We start from the raw sequence: 22621 nt of genomic DNA, 5'->3' as shown, positions 1-22621 counted from the left end.
AGATAATCTCAGGTATTTTGTTATAGTAACAGAAAGCTGACCAACACGCCAAGTGTTCTTAAGCAGGTGAACGGATAAGCAGGCTGAGGATCATCCATGTGGCAGAATACTACACACCAAGAAAAGGCCCCAACTATTGACACAAACAAAGACATGGATGAACCTCAGAAGCAGCATTCTGGTTTGTAAAAGACCCGGTTTCAAAGTTCACATAATATATGACTCCACTTAGTTACATAACATTCTAGTAAAAGCAGAATTACAAGTACAGAAAGCAGATCATCAGTAGCCAAGGGTTAGGAGTAAGACAAGGGTTTGCCTCCATGGGGCCACAGTGCGACTGTTCTGGACCTACGGTAGGGAGGCTGTATCTTGATTGTGGAGGTAAGCACATAAATCTATCAACATGTCATTTACTATTTTTAAAAATGTAACTAAAAATACAAAATCATGTACCAATATGTGAAGGAAAAACTAAATAAAATGTTTATATGCCTTCATCCAGAAATCCCATTTTCAAAAATTTATCCTAAAGAAGTAACTGGTCATGGGCCTAAAGAATTAACTAGAGAAAGTTCATCGTGGCGTTGTTTTAGTGTATAAGAAACCCGAAATTAGCTAACATATCAGCAGGAGGCTGCTGAATCAAGGGTGCCGTGTCCTGAGTCTTTATTCCTTCTTGGCATTCAGTATGAATCATGGCGCATTATCTGGTTTCTTTTGTTTGTTTTCCCTTTGTTTATTCTCCCCGCCATAAGACAGGGAATGTATCTGGATGTACTTGCCGCCCGCTCCCCTTCTGTCCAGTGCCGAGTGTTGTCCCTGGAACTTGGTCGGTGCTCAGTACAGGCCAGGTGAACAAACGGATGGAACTGACCTTATGCAGCAGCACTCTCGTGCTGGAAAGAGGCTCATCTTGTGTTAAGTAAATCTCCTTTCGACAAAAAGTGGGGAGGGCGTGGCGTATCTGTCCTTAGAAAGTGCTAGAAGTTTCCAGAAGTAGGAATATGGGTTGACTTTGCCCACCCACCCCGCCCTTTTTTCTGGCCTGAATTTTTTTCCACTTGTCCTTCCCTGAACAAGCAGGCAGGGACCTGAAAGCAGTCACTGGAGTCCCCGTGTGCCTGTGCTGCGGTGCTGGGTTCTGTGCTGTGGGGTCATGGGATTGCGCGATGACCGGCGGAGTGGGGTGCAGGGAGGGCAGGGCAGCTCCAGAGAAAGGCCCCTTCTGGGGTGGGGACGGCCACTGTCCTCACAATAGGGCCTGCACGGGGGATGGGGGCTCCCAGGCTCAGGTTCAAGTCCGGACCTTCAGGCCCACCACCCTCTGCACAGCCGGAGGGTGCCCAGGACTTCCCGATGGTGCCGTGGCCTCTGCAGAGGCCCCCACTGGCTGCCAGGGCCTCATTAGGACGGCCAAGTGCAGCATGGGATTCTCTGTTCGCTGGAAATGCAAGCAGACAGTGAACGAACGCTTTAGGTACTGGCACGTGCCACAGGTTGCCTGGAAACCACAGGACAGATGCCTGGTCGTGGGCCTGGCCTTCACGGCTACGGGGGCCTCCTGGGTTTGCTGTCATGTGCTCGCCCTTTCCTGAATTTGCCAGCTCTGCAAATCAGGCTCCTGCAGGGGAGCCTGGCACCTCCCGCCCCTCCCCCAGTGCACCGCCTGGGAGCTCAGGCCCCAGGGATCCCTAGCCACCTCCTGGCTATCCACCTCCTGCCAGGTGCCGCCTTCTCCCTTTGTTGCGTGACTAGCTACTGTTGTCACCTGTATGTCCTTCTCCTGCACAGTCACTTTTGTGGCTTTGATTTTTTTTTTTCCCACTACAAGTAGTAATCTGTGTTCTAGAAGGAAAGTTTTAAAAAAATCAAGACAAGCCAAGAGAAGCCAGGCAGGATGGCTCACGCCTGTCATCCCAGCCACTTGGGAGGCCAAGGCAGGAGGATCATGCGTTTGAGGCCAGCCTCAGCAATTTAGCAAGAGCCTGTCTCAAAACAGACGTGAAAAGGAATGGGGATGTAGCTCAGAGGTAACTGCGCCTAGCTTCCATCCCTAGTAGCGCACACGTGTACACACAAGACAAGCCAAGGAAAGAAAATGCTCTCTCTCTCTCTCTCTCTCTCTCACACACACACACACACTCGCACACATGTTTTGTGAAAGTTCTTTTTAACTTAACAATTTTTCCTGTACATCTTTCCAGCTGCGTGGATTCCACCATAGGGACAAACTATTTTATTACCCAATGAGTCCCCTACCGACTGCGAGAAATCAGGACAGGCCTGGGACCAAAGTCCTCGTAGTAAAAGCTCTGTTCTGTCAGGGGGACCCCTTGGAAGAAGCGCCCAGAACTGGAAGCCGAGTCGAGCCGTGCCCGTCCTCAGGACATGCCCGTCCTCAGCTGCCGTCGCGCTGTGCTCCCTCTCCAGAGCCAAGATCAGTCGTTACAGTGTTCTGAGAACGTTTGCTACTGTTTGGGACGAAAGCGAGATCCTATCTTAATGTGTTTATTTGTATTAACATGGTGAAACCTTTGCATTTCTGTGGCCCCTCTCCTGTGCCAAGGGTCACCCTGCTTCTTCCCTGACCCTGGCCGGCTTCCCTCTGAACACCGGATCCCCTGCTCTCCTGCTCCCTGAGCAGCTCAGAGCGGCCGCAAGGACGGGCAGTGGGGCCTGGGCCGGGGTGAGCGGGTGCTCGGGCACCCGAGCGTTAGGGAAGATGGCTGCGTGCCTGGCTGGCAGCACAGTCCCTGGGGCCTTCTGCCTTGGCAGCACTGGGCCAGTGCTCATGCCCTGCTGCAGGTGGCAAGGGCACCTCCAGGGGAGAACCCCAGACCCTGGGCTCCAGACCAGGAGGGCCTTAGTCCGCAGCCCAGGCGTTGTGGGGGGCCTGCTGCATGGGAGTGGGAGAAGGGACGCTGGGGGAGAAGAAGCCTCAAGGAAACAAACCAGAAGCCACAGGGCAGGACATGAAGGATGGAGGTGACCCTGGACACACCTCTTGGCCTGTTTCCTCCGTTCGACCGTGCAATCCCTGCAGTAGCGGATGAGAAGGGCTACGGAGGGGCACAGGCCAGCAGGAAGCCAAAACCGGGGAGAAGCACCGCCCTGGCCCCCGTGTCAAGGTTCTAGGGACCCAAGTCCCCACAGGCCAAGATCGAGGCTGCAGTTGCTCGCACTGGCCACCAGGAGGCACTGCAGTCCTAATAAAGCTTCTCTGGGTGGGAGGTGGTGCCCCAGGAACCAGGTGGGGTTTCTAGAAGTTTGGTTGAGGACCTGGGTCCTACCTGGGAGGATGTGCCAGTCGGCAGCTATTCAGTCCTCTATGCATCTGCCACTGTCCCAGCTCTACGCGGGACCCAGAGAGATGAGGCAGGTCCCTGTTCTTCCTCCCCTAGTTCTTGGGGGCTCCTTTCAACACCCTCGAGATTCCCTCGGGGTGGCTCTCGAGAGCCGCTCATCCTTCAGATGGCGGCCTGAGGCGCTGAGGGACGAACTCGCCCGTGTCCACGTGGGCTGGTGCCTGGCCTGGGACCTGAGCTCCTACCTACTCCCCCCAGCCCTTCCTGGAGATCCTGAGGACCTGGGCCTCCAGCCACCCTGGTGCCCAGCAGGTGTCCCGGCAGAGCAAACGCTCCCTGAGACGCGCCCTCGAGATGGCCTGTGGCTTTCCCCGTGGCTCGGTGGGTTCTTCCCAGGACACCGCACAGAGGCAGGCGCCTCTGCCCCTCAGGAGGCGTCCCTGGGCTCTTTCCATGTGGGGCAGGGGCTTCCTCCTGGTCCAGAGGATGGAGTGGGCTTCCCAGCCAAGGAGGAAATGGGATTAGCACGGAGCTCTCACAGAGACCAGAAGCCAAGCGCTGTGCTTCCAAGGTCCTGGGGTGTCCGTCACGTCACCGGGAGTCCACCGTGTCCTGCTGTGTTTATTGCCTCATATGGCGCTGTGTCCATCACTCCCATTTTACAGCCCCAGAAACTGAGGCTGATGGTCAGAGGCAGAGCTACCATTTGACCCCTCCTGAAGCACTTCCCCTGGGCCCCGCGGGCGTGGGTGTCCTGGTGGCCCTGGCGGAATGGCCTGTGGTGAGAGACCAGCGTCCCTGACCCTCAGGATTTCAGGTCTTGCTTCAGCACCTACCCACCAAAGCAGGTGAGGGCAGGGCTGCTGTGCCTTCCGGTGCTTTCCGCAGCTCGTCTGCAGCTTAGTCTTCAGCTGCTCAGAAAAACACAAACCCACACGAGCCTACACGCCTCTCGACACACCGCACCCACCGAGAGGGACCAGGGCGGTGGAGGGTCGGCCCCCAGTATGGACAAACGTCACCCGGGCGGGATCGGCGCAGGACTTGGGGCTTGTTGGGACTCTACTAATGACTTTCCCTCAAGTCTGAAATTAAAGTAGGAAGTTTTCAGATGGTGTTTCTGAGCCAGGGGGAGGAAGCCCTTCCCAGGGCCCCGTGTGTGGCCGGCATCCTGCTCCCTGCTCGGCCCCACGTGCACAGAGCGGCTCCTGGTGATCACAGTCCCAGCCCGATGCCGGCTCTGGGCACGCCGGGTCCCCAGCCCTCTCAAAGCCCTGGCTTGCAGGCAGGCGTCCCTCAGCCTCGAGGCTCTGGCCTGGCGATGGCCACACTGGGGCACCAAGGCCGAGCGACTGGCGGAACTTAAAAGTAAAAAAGTCCTTTGATTTTTGAGCCTCCTGTAGTTTCAATTTTCTTAAAATGAGTCAAAATGAGTAAAGTTTCCTTGTGTCCCGTAAAGTGTTAAAGTGAGGCCCTGCCTGGGATTCCTCGCTCCTGTGCTCCACCCTGTCTCGTTTAGTCACTCTCAGACGTTCCCCTTAGGAGCCACAGCCTGGCACAGGGGACAGAGGGGTGACCAGCACGGTTGAGCGCTGTGGGGTCCCAGGGGCAGGAGCACCGTGTCTGCCTGGACACCAGGCACAGGAAGAGTGGGCGGCGGACTCTGGTCGAGTAAGTCAGAAAAGGCTCGTGAACTCAGTGTCAAAACCCGAGGAGGGGCCGGGCACGGTGGTTCACGCGTGATCCCAGCAGCTCAGGAGGCTGAGGCAGGAGGATCGAGAGTTCAAAGCCAGCCTCAGCAACAGTGAGACCCTGAGCAACTCAGGGAGACCCTGTCTCTAAATAATGCAAAATAGGGGCTGGGATGTGGCTCAGGGGTCGAGTGCACCTGAGTTCAATCCCCGGAACCCAAAAGGAAAAAAACAACCCAAAAAACCCAAGGAGGTCTGGCAAGTCATGTGACATCGTAAAAGAAGCCATCACCCCAGCCCCAAACCGTGCAGGTCCTAAATTACCCAGGAGAAGCCTCGGGCGGGGGCCCGAGGGGGTTTCCCTCCAGGCAGAGCTGATGACGACAGCCATGTCATCCTTGGACCGGGTGGCCACCCACCAACTGTATAATTTGACCCCCGTGGACGCCGTGAGGTCAGTAGGAGTCACCCCATTTCACAGACGGAGAGCGGGAGGCCTGTTAAATGAAATGACTTCTCCAGATAATGGGGCCGGGAGGGCAGGCAGGGGTCTGAACCTAGGTGGTCCTGCCCCACGCCCGTGGCTCTCTGGGGCCGGCTCGAGGGGCTGGTGTGACATCTCTCATCCGTAGACGACCTCTTGGAGGGACCCAGAGGCCTCTCTGTCCCGGGGGACACAGTGGAGCTGCAGGAACCTTTTGCTCGCAGAGGACTAATGCCAGCTGAGCGCCAGGGACCCAGGAGAAGCCCCGAGGGTCTGACCCGGAGATGGCCTTCCTGTGCCCGGGCGGGCGGGTCTTCTCTCCGCAGGGCTGGGGCTCAGCACCTTCTCCAGCTCCCCATGTTTCAGGGTGGCCCCCGTTTGGGGTCTCAAGCTCTGTCTCCAGTGTGTGGCTGGGCAAGATCCCGGCACCTCACAGGGAGGGGACTCTGGCTGGGTTCACCACCCGAGAGGCAAAGAGAGCCCCCTGCACTGTCACCCCAAAGGCAAGCCTTGTCCCCAGAGCTCAGGGACCACGCTGGGCCACCTCTTCCCACTACAAGCAGGACACAGACCCCAAGATCCCACCGCCTGACAGAGGGAGGACTGGGACTTACCCCCGTCTTCCACCTCAAGCCCTGTGGCCTGTCTGCCCCTGTCCCCTCTGCGTCACGGCCCTGGGGCCTGGAGTACCGCCCCAGCCTCTCCCGCTCATCCTGACCAAGTCGCCCCAACAGGAAGAAGCCTGCATCCCAACTCCTCCTGGGGACACTGATGTCACTTTTGGTCCCAAGGCAGGCGGGACTGGGGATCTTGCGTCCTGGACAGGGTGAGACAAGTGGATGAGAAGCACGCGGAGCGTGGCTCATTCGTCCACCATCCCCTGGATGCTTCTGGAGCGCCGGCCACAGGCAGGCCCGCCAGGTGTCGCGAGCAGAGCCGAGGGAACGCGCCCCGCCCCTCAACACCCCGCCCTGGCCGCAGGCAGTGGCGGACGCCTTGGCCAGGGCCCCAGTCTGGAGGCACCGTGGGGCTGGGCGGCCTGTCCCCGCTCTGCTCGGTCTGTGCTTCACGCGGGGCTGGGAACGTGAGCTTCCATGCGGGAAGTGGGCACAGCCTTCAGGAGAGGAACAGGATGCTCCCGGCCACCTCGGCACCTGGGAAGGTGATCTGGCCGCTGGGTGCCTCGGTCTCCTCCTCCGTGAGGTGGGCTATGGGTGCACCTGAGGCAGCATCGGGACGCACACTCCCATCGGGGGAGCCTCTGCTTGGCTGTCCTCTGGGGACGGGTCAGGCTGGCTGTAAGGGTGAAGGCAGGGTCACCCGCCCACGGGCGTCACCCCCCATGGCCTTCCCACACAACTTCTCTTCAGTTCCAGTTTCCCCAGCTCCACGATCCCAGAGTCCCCTCCAAATCAGGCACCATTTCCTATGTATGGAGTGAAACCCTGGAAACTACCCTAAGAGTCAGATGCTAAATGTCATTTTCTTCAGTCAGACAGGCGTTAATAGCGTTTCTTGGAAGTACAGGGGATTGAACCTGGATGTACTCTACCCCAGAGCTATATCCCAGCTCCCCTGCCTTTTTTTGAAACAGTGTCTCACTGAGTTGCTGAGGCTGGTCTCAAACTTGTGATCCTCCTGCCTCAGCCTCCCAAGTAGCTTGGACAGCAGGAGTGTGCCACCACCATACCTGGCATGCTCTAATAATGTTTAAGAAGTAGACTCTTGGCAGCCTCCACCGTCAGACAGTACCCTAACCAAGGGCAGGAAAGCTCCTTCACCCCCACCGTGCCCAGTGTCTGGCTCCCAGCGCACACCGGCTGAACTGCATTGGTCTTAAGTTCCCAGATTTCTCAGGCTACAGAGGTTCCACATCCTGGAAGGAGCCTGTCTCTTTCACCAACGTCCAGTGTCTCCTTTCTCAAATGTGTCCCTCCTAAAGCTAAGGGACCATTTGCAGCCTAGAACGAAAGGGAGATTTTTCTCCCTTTGGCCAAGAAGGGAAAAGTTAAGCTGGTTCATTTCAAGGCTGCTACTTAATTTTCCGAGGTGGCTGAGGTCAGGACAGAAAAGATCATTCAATATTTGCTTTCAAAGAGATCCCAGACTGATAACTATGAAACGGTCAGGAATCCAAAACTTGCAAAGGATAAGTACAGCTCAGCTTTTGGCTAGTGTTTCTGTGTGCACGGCTAGGCTTTGGAGCAGGTGCGTTCTGAGCTTGTAGAGGAAGTATATGCTGTAGCTGGGATGGTCAATGGGTGGCGCTATCGGGAGGTAATGGAACCTTCAGGAGGTACCTCATGGGAGGTCCTTCGGCACTGGAGGCGTACTCTCTAAGGGGACCCCATCACTTCCTCTTTGTCTGCTGGCTTGCAGTAGAAGTGGTTTTGCTGTACCATGTAGTCCTGTCCAGAGGTGTCGCCCCACCACAGGCCCAAAACAGTAGTTTTATTCAATCATGGACTGAGACCTCCAAAACTGTGAGCCAAAATAGACCTTTTATCTTTATAAGTCAATTATCTCAGGTATTTTGTTATAGTGATGGAAAGTTGGTTAACACATTTTCATTGACGTCTGCTCACTCAGATTTCAAAATAATCCATAGCTGTGTCTATTTAAATTGCATCATGTGTGGCCTCTACCAAGAAGAGTCATCCACAGCAGATGTGAGACAAGTCCATTTCCTTTCAACCCGTTTTATTTCTCAGGAAATGAATCTGAAGCAGTCAGAATGGTGTACCATAATACGAGGTTCTTGAAAGGCTGAGTCCTGTGGGACCTGGGTGAAGCAAGGGTCAGGTGTGTGTGTCAGGTGAAGTTTCCCTAAATCAGCCCCCCTTCCCCCCTGGACTGAACTGAGGCCGGGCAATCTCTAGACCACTCCAGGGGAGCTTCCTCTAGTCTGGAAAGCAGAGTTTGGTGAGCGCCTCCTTCCTCACCCATGGGATCTTCCTCACCCCAGGCTGGGCTGGCTCCTTCTGAGTACGGCTCTGGGGGACGAGGGGCTGGGGTGTGGCCAAGGCATATGGGGCCACTGTTCAGGGGTGATAGAAGGTGCTTGGCCGGTGCTGGGCAGTACTGCAAACAGGCCTTCCGGGGGCAGAGGTATGGAGAGGGCAGGGCCCCCTTGGCTCCGGCACATCTAGGGTCACATCATGGCAGGACACTTGGGGAGCTTCCTGCCCACTCTGAGCCTCGTCTTCTTCATCTGTAAATTGGGGATATAAATGTGTCCCAAAAGTGGAGAATTGTAGTGCAGGTCTGGTCCGTGGGGGACACCTTCTTGAGCCAGTTGGGCAAGCCAAGGCCCTGAGGGGCTGCAGGACCTCCCGCCCGACCTTCCCTGAGCCTGATTCTCATGCAGAGATGAGCACAACTCCCATCCTTGGGGACCTTGAGGTCTAAAGCTTCAAATCAAAGGGACACAGAGCACAAACATCCCGAAGGAGAAGGGAGACAGGAATGCCCAGCTCACGGTGCGGGGCCGCCAGGCGCAACAAGCCAGGGATGTAGGGCGTGAGGGGCCTGGGGACCTGTCTTCCCTCCCGGATCCCTCTGGCCCCCAAGCTCAGCAGCCAGCCAGGTTCCACCCCTGACACCACCCAAATATCTCAAAAGACACTGTCGAGCACACAGTGTGGATTCGGGAATTCTCGGTTCACTTTCTCATCCTTTGCGTCTGAGCTGACTATCACTGCCTGTCCAGGATTCTGGCCAGCCTGACATAGTGAGGGTTCCAGCAAAATCTTATCAAAAAGAGGAGTCGACACTGACTCTGGAGTGTCCACTCCGAGTCAGGCACTGTCCTAGGCTCTGCACCTATTCCCCTCATTTGAGCCCTTCACCGTTCCTAAAGGTAGATGTTATTTTAATCCCCACTTCACAGATAAGGAAACTGAGGCCAAGAGGCCAGCTCACTGTTTGCAGAGGCTGTTCAGCTGTTCAGGACCTTGGCAAGGAGGGCTCCCCAGAGAGACAGCACCTGAAGCTGTAGACAGCTGTGCAGCCCTACTGTGGGGAGAGCAGTATTTCTATGGTTTTCCAGAACACTGCAGTGTGCCTGTGGGGTACTTGACTGGGAGACCAGGCTCCAACAGGACCTGGTTTAATTACTGGGTGGGGGACCCTACGGTAAAGGATCTCGTGACAGCTGCTTCTCTCCAGTCCCCTCCCCTGTGGCCCACCTGTTCAGCCCCTGGAGAACCTGGACCCTGCTGCTCTCCAGATGACCAGGACAGGATACTGGAGAGCCACATGCAGAAGAAACTGGGGCTCAATCTTCTCTCATGTCCAAAAATTACCTCAAAATGGATCAAAGACCTAACCCTGAGTGCCAGGACCACAAAGCTATTAGGAGAGGACACATAGGGAGCTTCACAACATGGACATTGTGGGTGATTCCTTGGACGGGTCACCAGAAGTACAGGAAACCAAGGGAAGAAATGGAGACACCGGGCTTTGTCAAAATTAAAATCTTCTGTGTATATTAAAGGACAGAGAGGGAAAAGACTGCCCAGAAAACAAGACAAAATGTTTACCCATCTTATATCTGATAAGGGATTACTATGCAGAATATATAAAGAATTCCCACAACTCCACCAAAAAAATCCAACGATCCAATTCTAAAAATGAGCAAAGGTCTTGAACAGACATTTCTTCAGATAAGTCACACAAATGACCAATAAGCTGTACAACAGCCAGGCACCCAAGGACAAATATGACAGGATTCCGCCTCAGCGAGGGTGCTGAGGAGCATCCTGAGACAGAGAGCAGAGCTGGGGTCACCAGGGGCTGCAGAAGTGGGAGGGGACGTGACTGTTTAGTGGACACCGTTTCTGCTTGGGATGATGAAAAAATTCTGGAAATAGAGATGTCGGTTCCATGACATTGACTATGTCCTCAGTGCCACTGAAGTGTGTGCTTAAAAGAACTGGCAAATTTTACGTCATGAATGTCTTACTACCATTTTTTTTTAAATCACCCCTCACTGACATATTTTAAACTTGCGTTTCGAGGCTGCACTGAGCAGCCAGCAGAGCAGTGGATGGGGCTTGCCCCTCCGGCGCCCTGGGTTCCCCTCAGCAGAACGTGAGAGGCCCTCGTCATTCGTCCAGGCCCCGCGGGGCTGGCGGCTGCCAAGCAGGTGCGCTCTGCGAGCCTGGCCGAGGGCCCTCCTTCCCTTGCTCCGTGCTGCTCCCTGTCCAGAGCGCCATTCTGGCCCCTTCAACTGATGAGCTCCAAGGCCGCTCTGAGCCACCTTCCTCGGGAAGCTCCAGGCCCCTGGCTCTTCTCTGGGGCGTCAGGGCGGGAATCATCCCTTCCGCCCTGCGCGGCCTGCAGGCTGTTGGGCAGGGCAGAGGCCTTTCCCGGCACAGCCGGCAGCCTGGCTGTGCCCGCTCCCTCCCTAGTGAGGAGGAGGGGGCCTGTCCCTGTCCCTGTGCATGCCATCCCCCAAAGGGTCTGCCCACTGTGACTGTGGCTGCCCCCGCGAGGGCTGGCCACACCCCAGGCCCAGGTCTCCATGAGTCAATGGCGTCGCCTTGTCTCACCCTTGCTCTGCCCTGCCGGGGAAGAGCACTATGATTCTCCACTCCCAGCGGGCCCGCGACCTGGCCCAGGGCAGGGCCTGCAGTGCGGGGTGCAGGGTGGGGTGCCACACCCAGGGAGCCTTCCTCGATGTGTGTGTCCCTATAAGCCACTCGGTGTCTCCGAGCCTCGGCAGGGTCTGTAAGATGGGGCTGCAGTTCCCACTGCCTGGTCCTGTGGCGAGATTCAAGGGACCTTGGTGCTCAGGTGCCCACAGCCTGCCAGTGCTGGGGGCAGGGCCGGGGAGAGGAAGGAGGATGCCAGGGCACGGCCGGGAGGGAGCAGGTGGGCCCAGCTAGGAATCAGGTGGGCTGGGGGCCGTGAGTGGGAGAGGGTCCCGGTGGTATCCCTTGGGGGGGTCTCAGAACCCAGGGCAGGGGGAAGAGCGGGGGGACCCTCGGCACTTCTCAGATGGCCCTGCTGGCAGGTGGCCGTGGGGACCAGGGGCTCTGAATGGGCTGCAGCCTGGACGGACCTGAGACCAGCCACAGGCAAGGCGAGAAGACAAGGGGCGGTGCGTCTGAGGATGCCCACCTGCCTGGGGCTGCCCGGGGGCATGTGGCAGCTGGGTCCCAGGCCTGCGGCCTCGGAGGTGAGAAGAGCGGGGAGCAGAGCCGGGGGGTGTTCCTCCCACTGCCAGAGCCTGAAAGCACCAGGCTTGTGCCAAACAGGGCCGCCCCAGCCCTGGCGTCCCCAGGCTGCAGGATCCCCTGGGATCCATCGTTTTCCATCCAGTACGAGAAAACTGACTGCAAATTCAGGTTGTCACCCAGTCTCCATCCAGAGAAAGGAGGAGGGAAGAGAGGACGGGAAGACGCACAGTGGTCCCAGCAGGCTCACCTCCAGTCCGTCCGTCCGTCCGACCAACACTCACCATTTCTGAGTCCACCAGGCCTGCTCCAGGCTCTGGGGAAAGAGCTGGAAACACAACAGACGCAGCCGGCGCAGCTTCTGCGCTCCTGGGCGTGGTCTTCCCAGAGACGTTCCTCGGCATCACCCCGCCCTGACCAAGGCTGCCCTCCTGCCAGTGGGGAGGCCCCGTGCCACTCCTGCACCCTGCGCTCCAAGGTCTGAACCAGGTCTGGAACGACAACCTGCAGGGTGTCCCACCTGCAGAGTGTCCCCAGGAGGTGATGACGGGGAGAGCTCCTGGGGGGCAGGTTGGAAAGGCCCCCTTCCATTTCCAGATTGTCTGGGATAGGATTAGGGCCACCTCAAGTCTGTAGGATCATCCTAAAAAAGGACGCTTCTTAGGCTCCTGGAACCCGCGGACAGGAAGGACTCGCTTCTTCCTTTCCACCTGTGCCCCGTGGGAAGGTCACTCATCCTGCGTCTCAGGTGTGAAATCTGTGAAACTGGAGGGATGCTGCTGTCCGCCTGGAAGGGTCGTGACCGGGAGGAAAAGAAACCGCGCAGGAAAAGCCGGACACACGGGTGGGCAAACTCAGGGCATCGGGGCTTCACAAGGCCAAGCCGCACCAGAGGTTCTGTCCTGGCTGTCGGATCCCTCTGACCCGGTTGTGTCCCTGCCCTGCAAATGGACAAACTAAGGCAAGGAGCCAGGAGAGACAGGGGTGCTTGGCCACTGAGCCACATCCCCAGCCTTTTTAATATGTTATTTAGAGACAGGGTCTCCCTAAGTTGCTTAGGGCCTCACTCAGTTGCCGAGGCTGGCTTTGAACTCGCGATCCTCCTGCCTCAGCCTCCTGGCTGCTGGGATGACAGGCGTGTGCCACCGCGCCTGGCAGACCTCACCTTTCTGTAAGTTGGACCAACCATTTCCTCCTCCTGGCTCAGTGACCTGGCAGAGTGATGGGGCCCTCCTCTGGCGGACCTTGGGGGACCCATCCCTCCACCTCCCTTGGTCCCCTGGGCTCAGGCCTGGACTCGCACAGAAGCCCATGGCCTCAGAAACTGTCCGGGGCCGTTCAGGGTTGCCACGGAAGGGGAGGTCGAGATCCCCAGAGGGCACCCCTGCAGCCGAGCCGGGGGCGGCCCCTTCTTGAGCTGGGATACTGACCAGATGTGACTGCACACATGTGGCCCAAACCAGGGTCAGGTGGCCCCTGGACATTGGGGGTCTCGTACACCCTGGACAGCGCCTGGGGTCCCTATCCTCATTCTGAAACCTGCTCAGGGCTGGGTGTAGCTCAGGGTAGGGCGCTCGCCTCGCACACGCGAGGTCCTGTGTTGGAGCCCCAGCACCGCACACGCTCAGTAAGCAAAACAAATAAACAACTCGAACCCCACACCATTCCCAATACCGGGGCACCCGGAAGGGAGCACACGCGGGGGGCAGAGAGCCTGGTGGGAAAGGAGCTCCTGCACCTCGCTCCACGCACGCGCCCTCTCCCAGGCCCCCCTCATAGGAGGACAGGCTCAGACGGTCCCCTGGACAAATGAGGACACTGCGAGTGCCTGGACAGATACGCAGCCTGCTGTGCTAAAGGCACACAACTATTGCATGGAACAGTCGAGACTTGCACTCTTGGGGGACGGTCCCCTACCAGGAAGTCTGGGCTGGGAGCGAGCGGTGGTTTCTAATGAGCCGCAGAACCCTGGGGCGTCTTGCCTGCCTGGCGGCACAGCCAGGGTGCCGACCTCCTCTGCTCGCACTGGGGGCTCCTCCATCCCACGCCCGCCCGGGAAGCGGGGGTCAGCCTCCCTGTCTGTCTGCCTGGGGACCTTAAGCACAGGCTGTATCCGCCACTTCTCAGAATCCCCCACAAGGCTTGGCACAGCGTCAGGCCAATCCCGTGAGCCCCGAGGAAGTGGGATCAGGCTTCTCAGGCCCCCCGCTCTGTGAACCCCGCTCTGTGAAACAGGACCTTCCGGCCAGTAGGGGACTGTCATCTCTGCCAACGTTGAGCTGGAGGCCCCCAGCACGACCCTGGGAGCTGGTGTGTGGGTGTGCTGGGGGCCAGAGGTCCTGATGCCACCAAGATCCCCAGCACCAGGCAGACACTCCGCGGAAAGGAGGAGCCAGTCCATGGCCTCAGGCACCCCTGCCCCGGGGTTCTGGGTGGGGACAGAGCAGGACTCCCGCCCTGGCAGCTCGTACATGGGAGGGGCCCCTGCAAGCCCACCCGGAGCCCCACGGGACCTCTCTCCCGGCTCCACTAGTGCCCAGGAGCTTGTGGTGCTGTCCGCCTCACTTCTGGGAAGGGGTGGGACTGCAAGCGGCTGTCCTATTTGATGCAGAGTGTGGCCTGCACAGTGGCACTGCGGTGAGGAGAACCTGGCAGGGCCCTGCCCTCCCACTGACCTGCCTGTGGGGCTCCCTAGCTCCTTGGGCCTCAGTTTGCTCATCTGCTGAATGGGGTTCACAATGATTTTCCTTCCAACGAGCCACAAAGGACAGAGGGCCCACCCCACAGAGCGGGGAGGTGGCAGCAGGCCTGTATGCAGGGCAGGTGGGCTGGATGGACCCTAGCTACGGGCCTCAGGAGGACACTGGCACTTGCTGGGGACTGGCCATTCACTGAGTCAGCTGCCCCTCGGAGGTACAACCAGCTCCTAGTGTCAGTCTGAGACACATATGTGCTTAGTCGCCGGCTCCTGGGGAGCAACCGTGGAGGTGGCTACATCACACTCGGACCAGGAGAGGCCTTAGAGCCACAGGCAGGTGCTCACTGTATACGGAGCTCATGTCATGGTCACAAAGACTAAAGCCCGGGGGGAAACGGCACGTCTTTCACACAGCAGTGCCCAGGAACTAGTGTGTACACACATACATACCCTGCAGCATGTGGACAGCAGGATGCACACCCAGCGAGTCTCCGCGGGGCACCTGCCCACCCACGTGCACACTGTGCTCACCACACGCAAGCCCAGGAATCTTCACAATGCCCCGGGGCACTTCACCCTGCGGGGCCACACTCCAAACGAAATGCCAAGTCTTCATTCATCCTCCTGGCTGTTGAGCATTTGATAAGCGCCACTGTATACACCAGGAAGGACATAGCGCTAGCACAGGAGGCACCCTCGGTTTGTGCCCATGGTAGGTGCCCAGTGAACCCGGCGGTAGGGAAGGTGAGCAGAAACCCAGTGCAGCAGCTCCATCCTCCGAGAGCCAGGAACTCCGGCAGCGGCTTGAGCCCGGTCCTCTGAGGTGCAAACGCAGGTGCTTCACACCCCCAGCGGCGATGCTCCAGTCCTGGGCCCAGAACCTGCACTCAACACCAGAACTCCCAGGCCCACTTTGGGTCCTGGGGCGGCTGCCCAGTCCACCTGTTCTTCCCGGGAAGATGTTTCCGCCACCCCCACCATGATTTCTCCCAGACGAGTGTATGTGGGAGTGGGCAGGGCGGAGAGGGGATGAAGGTGGGCCCCACTGGCACCAGAACCCCCCCGAAGGCCTTTGGACCTCATCCAAACTCCAGAATTTCTGAGCTGAATCTCAGAGCCGGAAGCACAGCGGAGTTCTCCAAAGCCATTTAGGGAACAGGGACCATGGAGAGCTGTGACCTGCGTGGGTACTGTGCCTCCTGCTCCACCCTAGTGGCCAGCCAGACTTCAGCGCCGCAGCCCACACCCTCCACAGCCTTCCATCCTTGCTGGTCACCGTTCTTGGGGTGCATGGAGAACCAGCGGCTCACCCGGACCTGGGCTGCAAGGTCCGAGGTCTGATTCTCCGGGAAGAGATTGCGGCCGGCACCTACGCTCCTTGGCCACCAGCTCAGGGCGGGAATCATCTCCAAGGCGATCCGCTCTAAGCAGCTGATGAACCTCTGTCTCCCTGTCTCTCCAACGTGCCGCAGCGCCGGCGCCCAGCCCTGGCAACCTTGGGGAGGTCCCCAGTACGTGCAGCGCGGTCCTAGCAAAGGCAGGTACCTTGGCAGGCAGTGGCGCCTCTTATCTGCGCGCGACGGTATCTCCCAGAGAACTCCCCCACCAGAAGGTTACCCCGGCTGCCACGGAGCTTGGCAGCCACCCTGCCAGCTGCCTCTGGAATCAGAAGCCAGAGCCGCCCAGCGCAGCCAGCCACTCGCTCCTCTGAGTCTCCCTTGACGCGGTTCTTCCCCTCTGCGCCCTGCGGACCTCTTTTTCCACTTCTCCCTCGCATCCAGGGTGCCGGCGGTGAGGGGTGGGATGGAAGAGCTGGTCTTTGCTAGGGCGACGGAATGCACTGGGAATAGGGAACAACTGCGGTCCGGGAACACCTTCCTGGACACGCAGAAGGTTTCTATGGCACCGCTGAATTTTTGTCACCTATCTTTTGATGCCACAGTTGCCCCCAAGCTATTCCGCACTTTGGTACGGGGTGACAGGAGCGTCTCCACTGTGGATGGGGTGCCACCCATTTACATGACCAAAGCCGAGAGGGGCTCAGGGTTGCTCCTCTGGAGCGAGACCCCAGAGGCCACCGGTCACTGATCACAGAGAGCAAACCTCAGGTATGCACTGAGGCCATGAGGGCTTGCTGGCTGGGTGAGGTGCCTCCTCCTTTCTCCCAAAGGACCCTTTTACTTTAGTGGAGCCCTGGCCGATCGGCCGATGCCCTATAGCGCCTAAGCAAGGGGCACTGCTGGTTGTGCTCTGGAGTCACTGGAGGGTGCCTTCACTCCGGGGTGCCAGCGGCAGTGATTTCCCAGTCTGATGACCGTCTTTCTCTGCTCTGCGAGGGGAGCGCAAAGTCGCCTAGAGAGGTCTGGAGAACCCCGCTACTGAAGCGCACGTGGCCAGGTGGCGCCGGGCAGGCGAGGCGACGTCCGGACCCAGGCCGGCGCTCTCACCGCCCCACCCCGAACGGTGTCTGATCCTGCGTTGGCCTTCCGGAGCAAAGGGGTTTTCGGGGGACACGGAAGCTCCGCTGCAGAGAGCGCTGACCCTTCAGGCGCTCTCTTCTCTCGCCGCACTCACGCCGCTACTCGCTGCTCACCGACTCGCCTATGGAGCAGCGAGAGGCTCAGGGCTGGAGCGCGGCCTCGCGTCTCGCAGTCCCATCCCTGCGGAGCGGCCGCGGCGGCCTCAGGCAGCTCTGCCCCCCTTGCTCTGCCACTGCCTCGGGCACCGGGCTCCAGAGGTCAGCGAAGAAGCCCGCATCCCGGACAAACGCTGCGGATGCCAACTGCCCCCTCCCGCAGCTGCAGATGTGTTTCCATTTCACATTTTAGCCTGCCACCAAAACAAAGGCGCGCAAAGAAAGGGGCTCAGGCCGGGAGGAAGGTGAGTGCTTCCCGCTGCCCCTCCAAGCAGAAGTCCTTGGGGACCTCGAGGAGATTTTATGCACGATGCTGTAACTTGGTTTTCCACCGCGGCTCGATATGCAACACCAGACTCAGAGTTTCGGTGACTCAGGGACAGCCGGGCAGCCCCACCGGGGTCCTTGAAAAGGACGGAGGCTGGTGGGTTGTAACCTCATATTAGAAACAGGACTGCACCAACGCCCTGCGTACAAGGTCACCCTACTCAAGAAACACTCTCACAAGGAACGAGACCAGGTTCCGACTCCGAGGCCTCTCGACATTTTCTTAACCTACACATTTTTCCCCCAAGAGAGTTCGTGCACATATTTAACACATAAATGGTCCTCATCTTGATCCACGCCTTGGTTACACTGATGTGCACGTCCCTGAGAATTCTTCAAACTTTCCATTTAAGAGCTTGTGCTTTTTAGTACGTAAATTATAATAAAGAAAAAATGGTGCAAGTGGATGATTTTAAAAGATGCTAGATTTTTCATCCAAGTCTTCCGTTTTTCTAGTTAAAACCGCGAGTGTTTAGGCCGGGTTGCTGGAGCAGGCTGGTGGCGATGGAAATTAACAAAGTAAAAATTAAAAGCATCTTCCTTCCCTGCCTTCTCCCTACAAACTGCCCCGGGGGTCGCGGCCCTCAGGATCGCTTTTCTCCTGATCTTTGCACAATCACCGGCTGGCTCCTTCGCTTCTGCCCGCCTCTGGGTTTCTCCCAGTTTCTTTGGGATTTCTCAGTTAAAAAAAAAAAAAAAAAAAAAAAAATCCCGGTTCTTTGACCAAATTCGAATGCGACCCCACTGGAGTTTACACATTTCGTGGTGCGTGGATCGCACGGGGCGGAGTAAATCTATACCCCCGGCCTCTAAACGCTGCGTCTAATTCCAAAAATCAGGGTGCGCCCCTCCGCGGCGCCCCAGGGCTGGGGCCTGGCCGCAGTCTCCCCACACCTCGGCGCTGAGACCTCTGCCTTCCGGGACCGGTGGGGTGGAGGTAGCAATTTGCTCGCAACGAAAACCTGCGTGCACCGAATCGAAAGCGAAAGGGAAGGAGGTAGTAGGGCATCTCCCCGCGCCCGGACGCACCGGCACGGCCTGCCCCGCAGGCGGAGGCTGCGCGAATCCGGGCAAGGCTTTTGCGATCAGGCGCCCGAGCTTCGGCCCCGGGGCCCAGGAGGCTCTTCGCACCGCAGTATGGTCTCATCTCTAACCTGGCGGGTCTCCTGGGGCCCACGCGGCCCGCCTGGAGCTGGGGCTCGGACTTGGGGAGGCCCAATGCGGACAGGGAGCCTGGCGGGGTCGGGATTGCGGCAGGCGGGACTCTGGGACTCTTTCGTAAAAACGCGACTGTCCTACCCTCAGAGGAAACGGCAGTCACCTTGATCACTGCCTTTTAAGTGCTGACGGAGAAACCAAGGCTGAAGACAGCGAGGGGCGCCGGGAATCTGGGAGGGTTTCTCTCACCTCCCCTTCAGAGAAGCCCCAGGCCGCAGAGGCTTCCGGACCCTGCACTCCCTCGGTTGGGCCCTGGTGCAGCTCCAGGCCCGCCTCTCCCTCGCGGGGTGCCCGGAATTCAGGGAATTGTACTTGAGACTGAGTCTCCCCTTCAACTGGAACTGCTTTGGGGACCGACCCCCAGAACCGGGGGAGTTTGGAGTGTTCAACTGCCCGTGGTGGGGATCCGGATCCGCGGAGCCCAGGCCTAACGCCAAGGCTGTTTCCAGGCCCTTCCCAAGCTCCTGGACTTTTGCCTTGACCTTCATTCCCCTCTTTTGAGTATACTTTCATCGCTGTGGTACAGAACTGGTATCAACGTGTGCCTCAGTTTCCCTGCATGGTGGCAAACTGGAGACCCTTCTCCTAGCTACCTCTGTAAAGCGAAGAGCCTGTACCTTTAATGCCTCAGTTTCCCCATCTTTGACTTGATGTGCCTAATCCCTTTCTTACAAATGATCAGACATCTCCTGACCACAAAAACTCAGTTGCTAAGGGTGTCTCTGTGGGGGACACAGTGTTTGACGGTTGGCTCTGTTGCCCTGCGGAGTGCCTCCATCTTAGGTAGCAGGGACCTGGGGGCCCTGGGGTGACAGGCTGCTTTCCTCCCAGTCTGTAGTTACAGCTTTGCCAGAGCAGCCTCAGGGCTTGCTGCCTCCTCAGAACTGGGCACTCCAAATAGCAGAGACCCAGGGGACTGCAGTGTGCAGCAGGGGGCTCCCAGAGGGAGCCGTTAGGACCCAGCAGAGCCTCTGCTGTTACTGCCCTGTGGCACTGACGAGGAGTTCCGTGGAGTTACTTGCTCTGGGGTCACAGGGTGGTCAGGGGCAGTCCCAGGTCAAATGGCTGGCCCTTTCCCTCATCCCCATGCCTAATGCAAGTAGAAGGGCCAGGCTGGCAGTGGGGACCAGGAGGCCACAGAGAGGCACAGAGCCCTCTCCCCCCTCTCTCTGGACCCTAGCGTCTTCTCCCAGGAGTTGGGGAGTTGCTAGCTCTTTTCTTGTCTAATAGCTCGGTCCCTCAGAGGTCTCATCGGTGAATTTCTTTAAAATACGAAAAAGCGAGTGTCCTGGAGAGCACGATGTGGCTCTGCACATGAACCTCCATGGGTCCCCAGTCTGGGACCTGCTCTCACTTAACATCCCAGATGACAGGGCCTGGCCCCTGGGGCTGGGCAGGCAGGTGCCAATGGACAAGGCTGGGAGTGCCCCTGTCCTTGTGTGGAAGAAGCACCTGTGTGTAGCTGTGGGTGGCTGTGATCTGAGTGCCTGATCCCATCCAGCTCGAGGTGGAGAGGAAAGGCGGAGGACTCGGGAAAGGCCACCAGATCCTTCTGCAACTGCTTAGTCCTGCCCTGTGGGGTTGGGAGTGTGTGGTTGGTGTGAGGCCACATGTGTGTGAGTACTTGACTCATGAGGAAGTGTGTGTGTGTGTGTGTGTAAAATGCAAGTGTAGACAAATGTATGACTATGGGAATGGCTGTACCCCTGACCCCCTTTGAGCTGGTCTAAGCCTGGGAGACAGCAAGTTTGCATATGAGAAAGTGTTTGCCCTGGGCTGTTTTCCTAAGGTTATTCTGGTCACTAAGGCCTCCATGTCCCACCTCTGTCCCCAGGCCTAGTGCCTCTACAACCGGCCTGGATTAAGGCAGCCAAATTCATTGCCCAGTCAAGGATCAGCTCCTCTCAACAGGGCCCTGCCCAGAGGCCAAGGCCAGGCTGCTGGCCATGGTGGTGATGGTGGTGGGTGGTGGGTGTTGTGTCCTGGCTCTGGAGAAGGTACCTCCTCTCTTCTCTGTTTGCCTTCCAGTTTGGGGCTCCCCATCCCTATTCTGTGGAGGAAGACAAGGCCAAGGCTCTGGAACTGCTGTGGTTTCAAAGCCCCTTGAGCCGCTCTCCCTGCCATGGTGGCTATGCTCTGGGGGCCCAGGCCTTCGTCCTGAGGCCGCTGTTCAAGGGGGCTTAGAGGTCATTTAGGCCAGCTCCCCCGTTCCTCGCGGGCCTACACTAGGACCTAGACGCTTCCCTCTTCCCACAGTCCTACACCATCTGGGACTCGGTGGCTTCCTGCCTTCCCGCCGGGTCCATCCTAAACCATTGTTTTTCGAGGCCAGTCGCGGAGGGAGAAGCACCCGACCACTCCAGCCGCCGCCGTCCCCGCTGCGAGCCGCGCTCCCGGCCGGGACTCGGGTTTCCTGGGGTCCCGGAGTCTCCGAACCCGCTCTCATGTAGCGATGCTGTGCAGCGGCTTCCAGTGCGCCCTGGGCCGACTGCGCTCCGGTCCCCGCCCGGCCCCGCACCTGCCACGCTCTTACCTGCGGCGCCGCGCGAGGAGCCCCAAGCTGGCGAGGAGCAAGGCCCCCGCAGCCCAGGACGCCCGAATGCGAGCGCTGCGCCGCGACTCCTTCCAGCCGTACGCCTTGGGCCAGTACGTAGCCATCCACTTCCAATCCGGCCCCGCGGGCTGCGCAAAGCGAGCGGTTTGGAACGCGGCGGAGACCGGGAAAAGCCAACTCCCGGGCGAGGTTAATAGCCAAAGCGCTCCGCCGCCTCGGCCGGGGGATCCGAAGGAGGCAGAACCGATCCCGTGCCCCTTCGAAGCAGTCGATACTCTTTTACCGACCCGGATCACCCACCTCTCGCCCAGCGCTTCCCCGGCCCGCCAACTCCTGCTTTCCGCAAGCCAAGTGGATTTCGGGGGTGGCGAAGCCACGGACCCCAAGGTCCCCAGCCCCAGGTGACCGGCGTGTGCACTCACCGTAGCAGGGGACCTGCAAGGCCGCGTTGTGGCCGCTGCTGCCTTCCTGAAGTTTGAGGCTGCCGTCCGGGGGTGTCTTGCAGGCGCCTCGCTGCAAATAAAGATGCGGTTGCTGCGCGGGCGGCTGCGGCTGCTGGGGCTGCGGCGGCTGCTGGGACTGCGGGGTCTGCGGCTGCGGCTGGAACTTGTTAAAGGAGCCCCGTGCCCCGGCGCCACTCTCCAGGGGTGCCGCCAGGTCCTGCTGCCCGGCGCCGTAGCGGGCCCGGCTCTTGGCGTCCCCGAATCCCTGCCCTTTAGCAGCGGCCGACAGGAAAGTTGTGCCGAACTTGTCGCCGCCGGGGAATCCCCTAAAAGGCGACGAGCCCTCCCGGCTCTGCGACACCGGGCTGTAGTAGGCGTCCATGGCAGCGGCCGGCGACTCGCAGTAAGAGACGCAAGTCTCAGCATTCATGCCTGGCTTGCGCGGGCGACGGGCGGGGGCGCCGGCGAGGGCGCGCGGACGCCACCGCGCGCCTTGGCCTGGAGTTTGGAGAGGCGAGGAGGCGGTGGCTGTGCACTCCGCGCCCGGCCTGCTCGCTGTCTCCCTCCTCCCCCTCCACGCCTCTCTCTCTCTCTCTCTCTCTCTCTCTCTCCTTCCTCCCTCCCCACAGCTGGCCCAGGGAAAGAACGGAGGGCTGTAAAAAGATTCAGATGTTTCGGAAAGTTGACCAGATCTCCCAAACCCTCTTAAGATTTTGAGGCGGAAAAAAAAAAAAAAAAAGTGATTTTTTTCCCCTGACTTGCTCCTTCCTGCGCCCCTCCTTCTTCCCCTCCTCCTCTCTCCCTGGCCTCCTACCCCCCCCCCCCGCCCGGCCCCCTCCTTTCCTCTTTTGTGGAGATGCTACTAATTCGCTAGTGGGAACTCAAGCCGGAGGCGCCCTAGGGCCTTTGGATTTCAGGCGGGGATGAGAGGACAAGGTGCCAATTCGCAGTTCAGCTTCGGCAGCCCTGGGGGTCCTGTTACCTTCTCATCTCGGCCTAGAATGGGGGAATGCAAATTTTAATGACAGGTTAAAAAAAAGAAAACTAACGGGTTTTGACATTCGGAGTCAGATGGGCTGCCGCT

The 22621-nt window shown here is 58.7% G+C and overlaps 1 protein-coding gene across 1 annotated transcript in view; it reads right to left on the bottom strand.

Annotated features, from left to right (window-relative positions):
• The window catches only part of ALX4 (ALX homeobox 4), a 38302-nt gene extending 16242 nt beyond the window's left edge, over window positions 1-22060 (bottom strand). Inside the window, exon 1 of the mRNA XM_079103046.1 lies at window positions 21517-22060. Coding sequence (XP_078959172.1) covers window positions 21517-21967 — 451 coding nt within the window. The 5' untranslated portion in view covers window positions 21968-22060. The remainder of the gene's footprint in view (window positions 1-21516) is intronic.
• Window positions 22061-22621: the final 561 nt, after the last annotated feature.

Source organism: Sciurus vulgaris (genome assembly GCF_902686455.1).
Source record: "Sciurus vulgaris genome assembly, chromosome: 11".
Taxonomy (NCBI): domain Eukaryota; kingdom Metazoa; phylum Chordata; class Mammalia; order Rodentia; family Sciuridae; genus Sciurus; species Sciurus vulgaris.
This window is presented reverse-complemented; position numbering and strand designations above follow the sequence as displayed.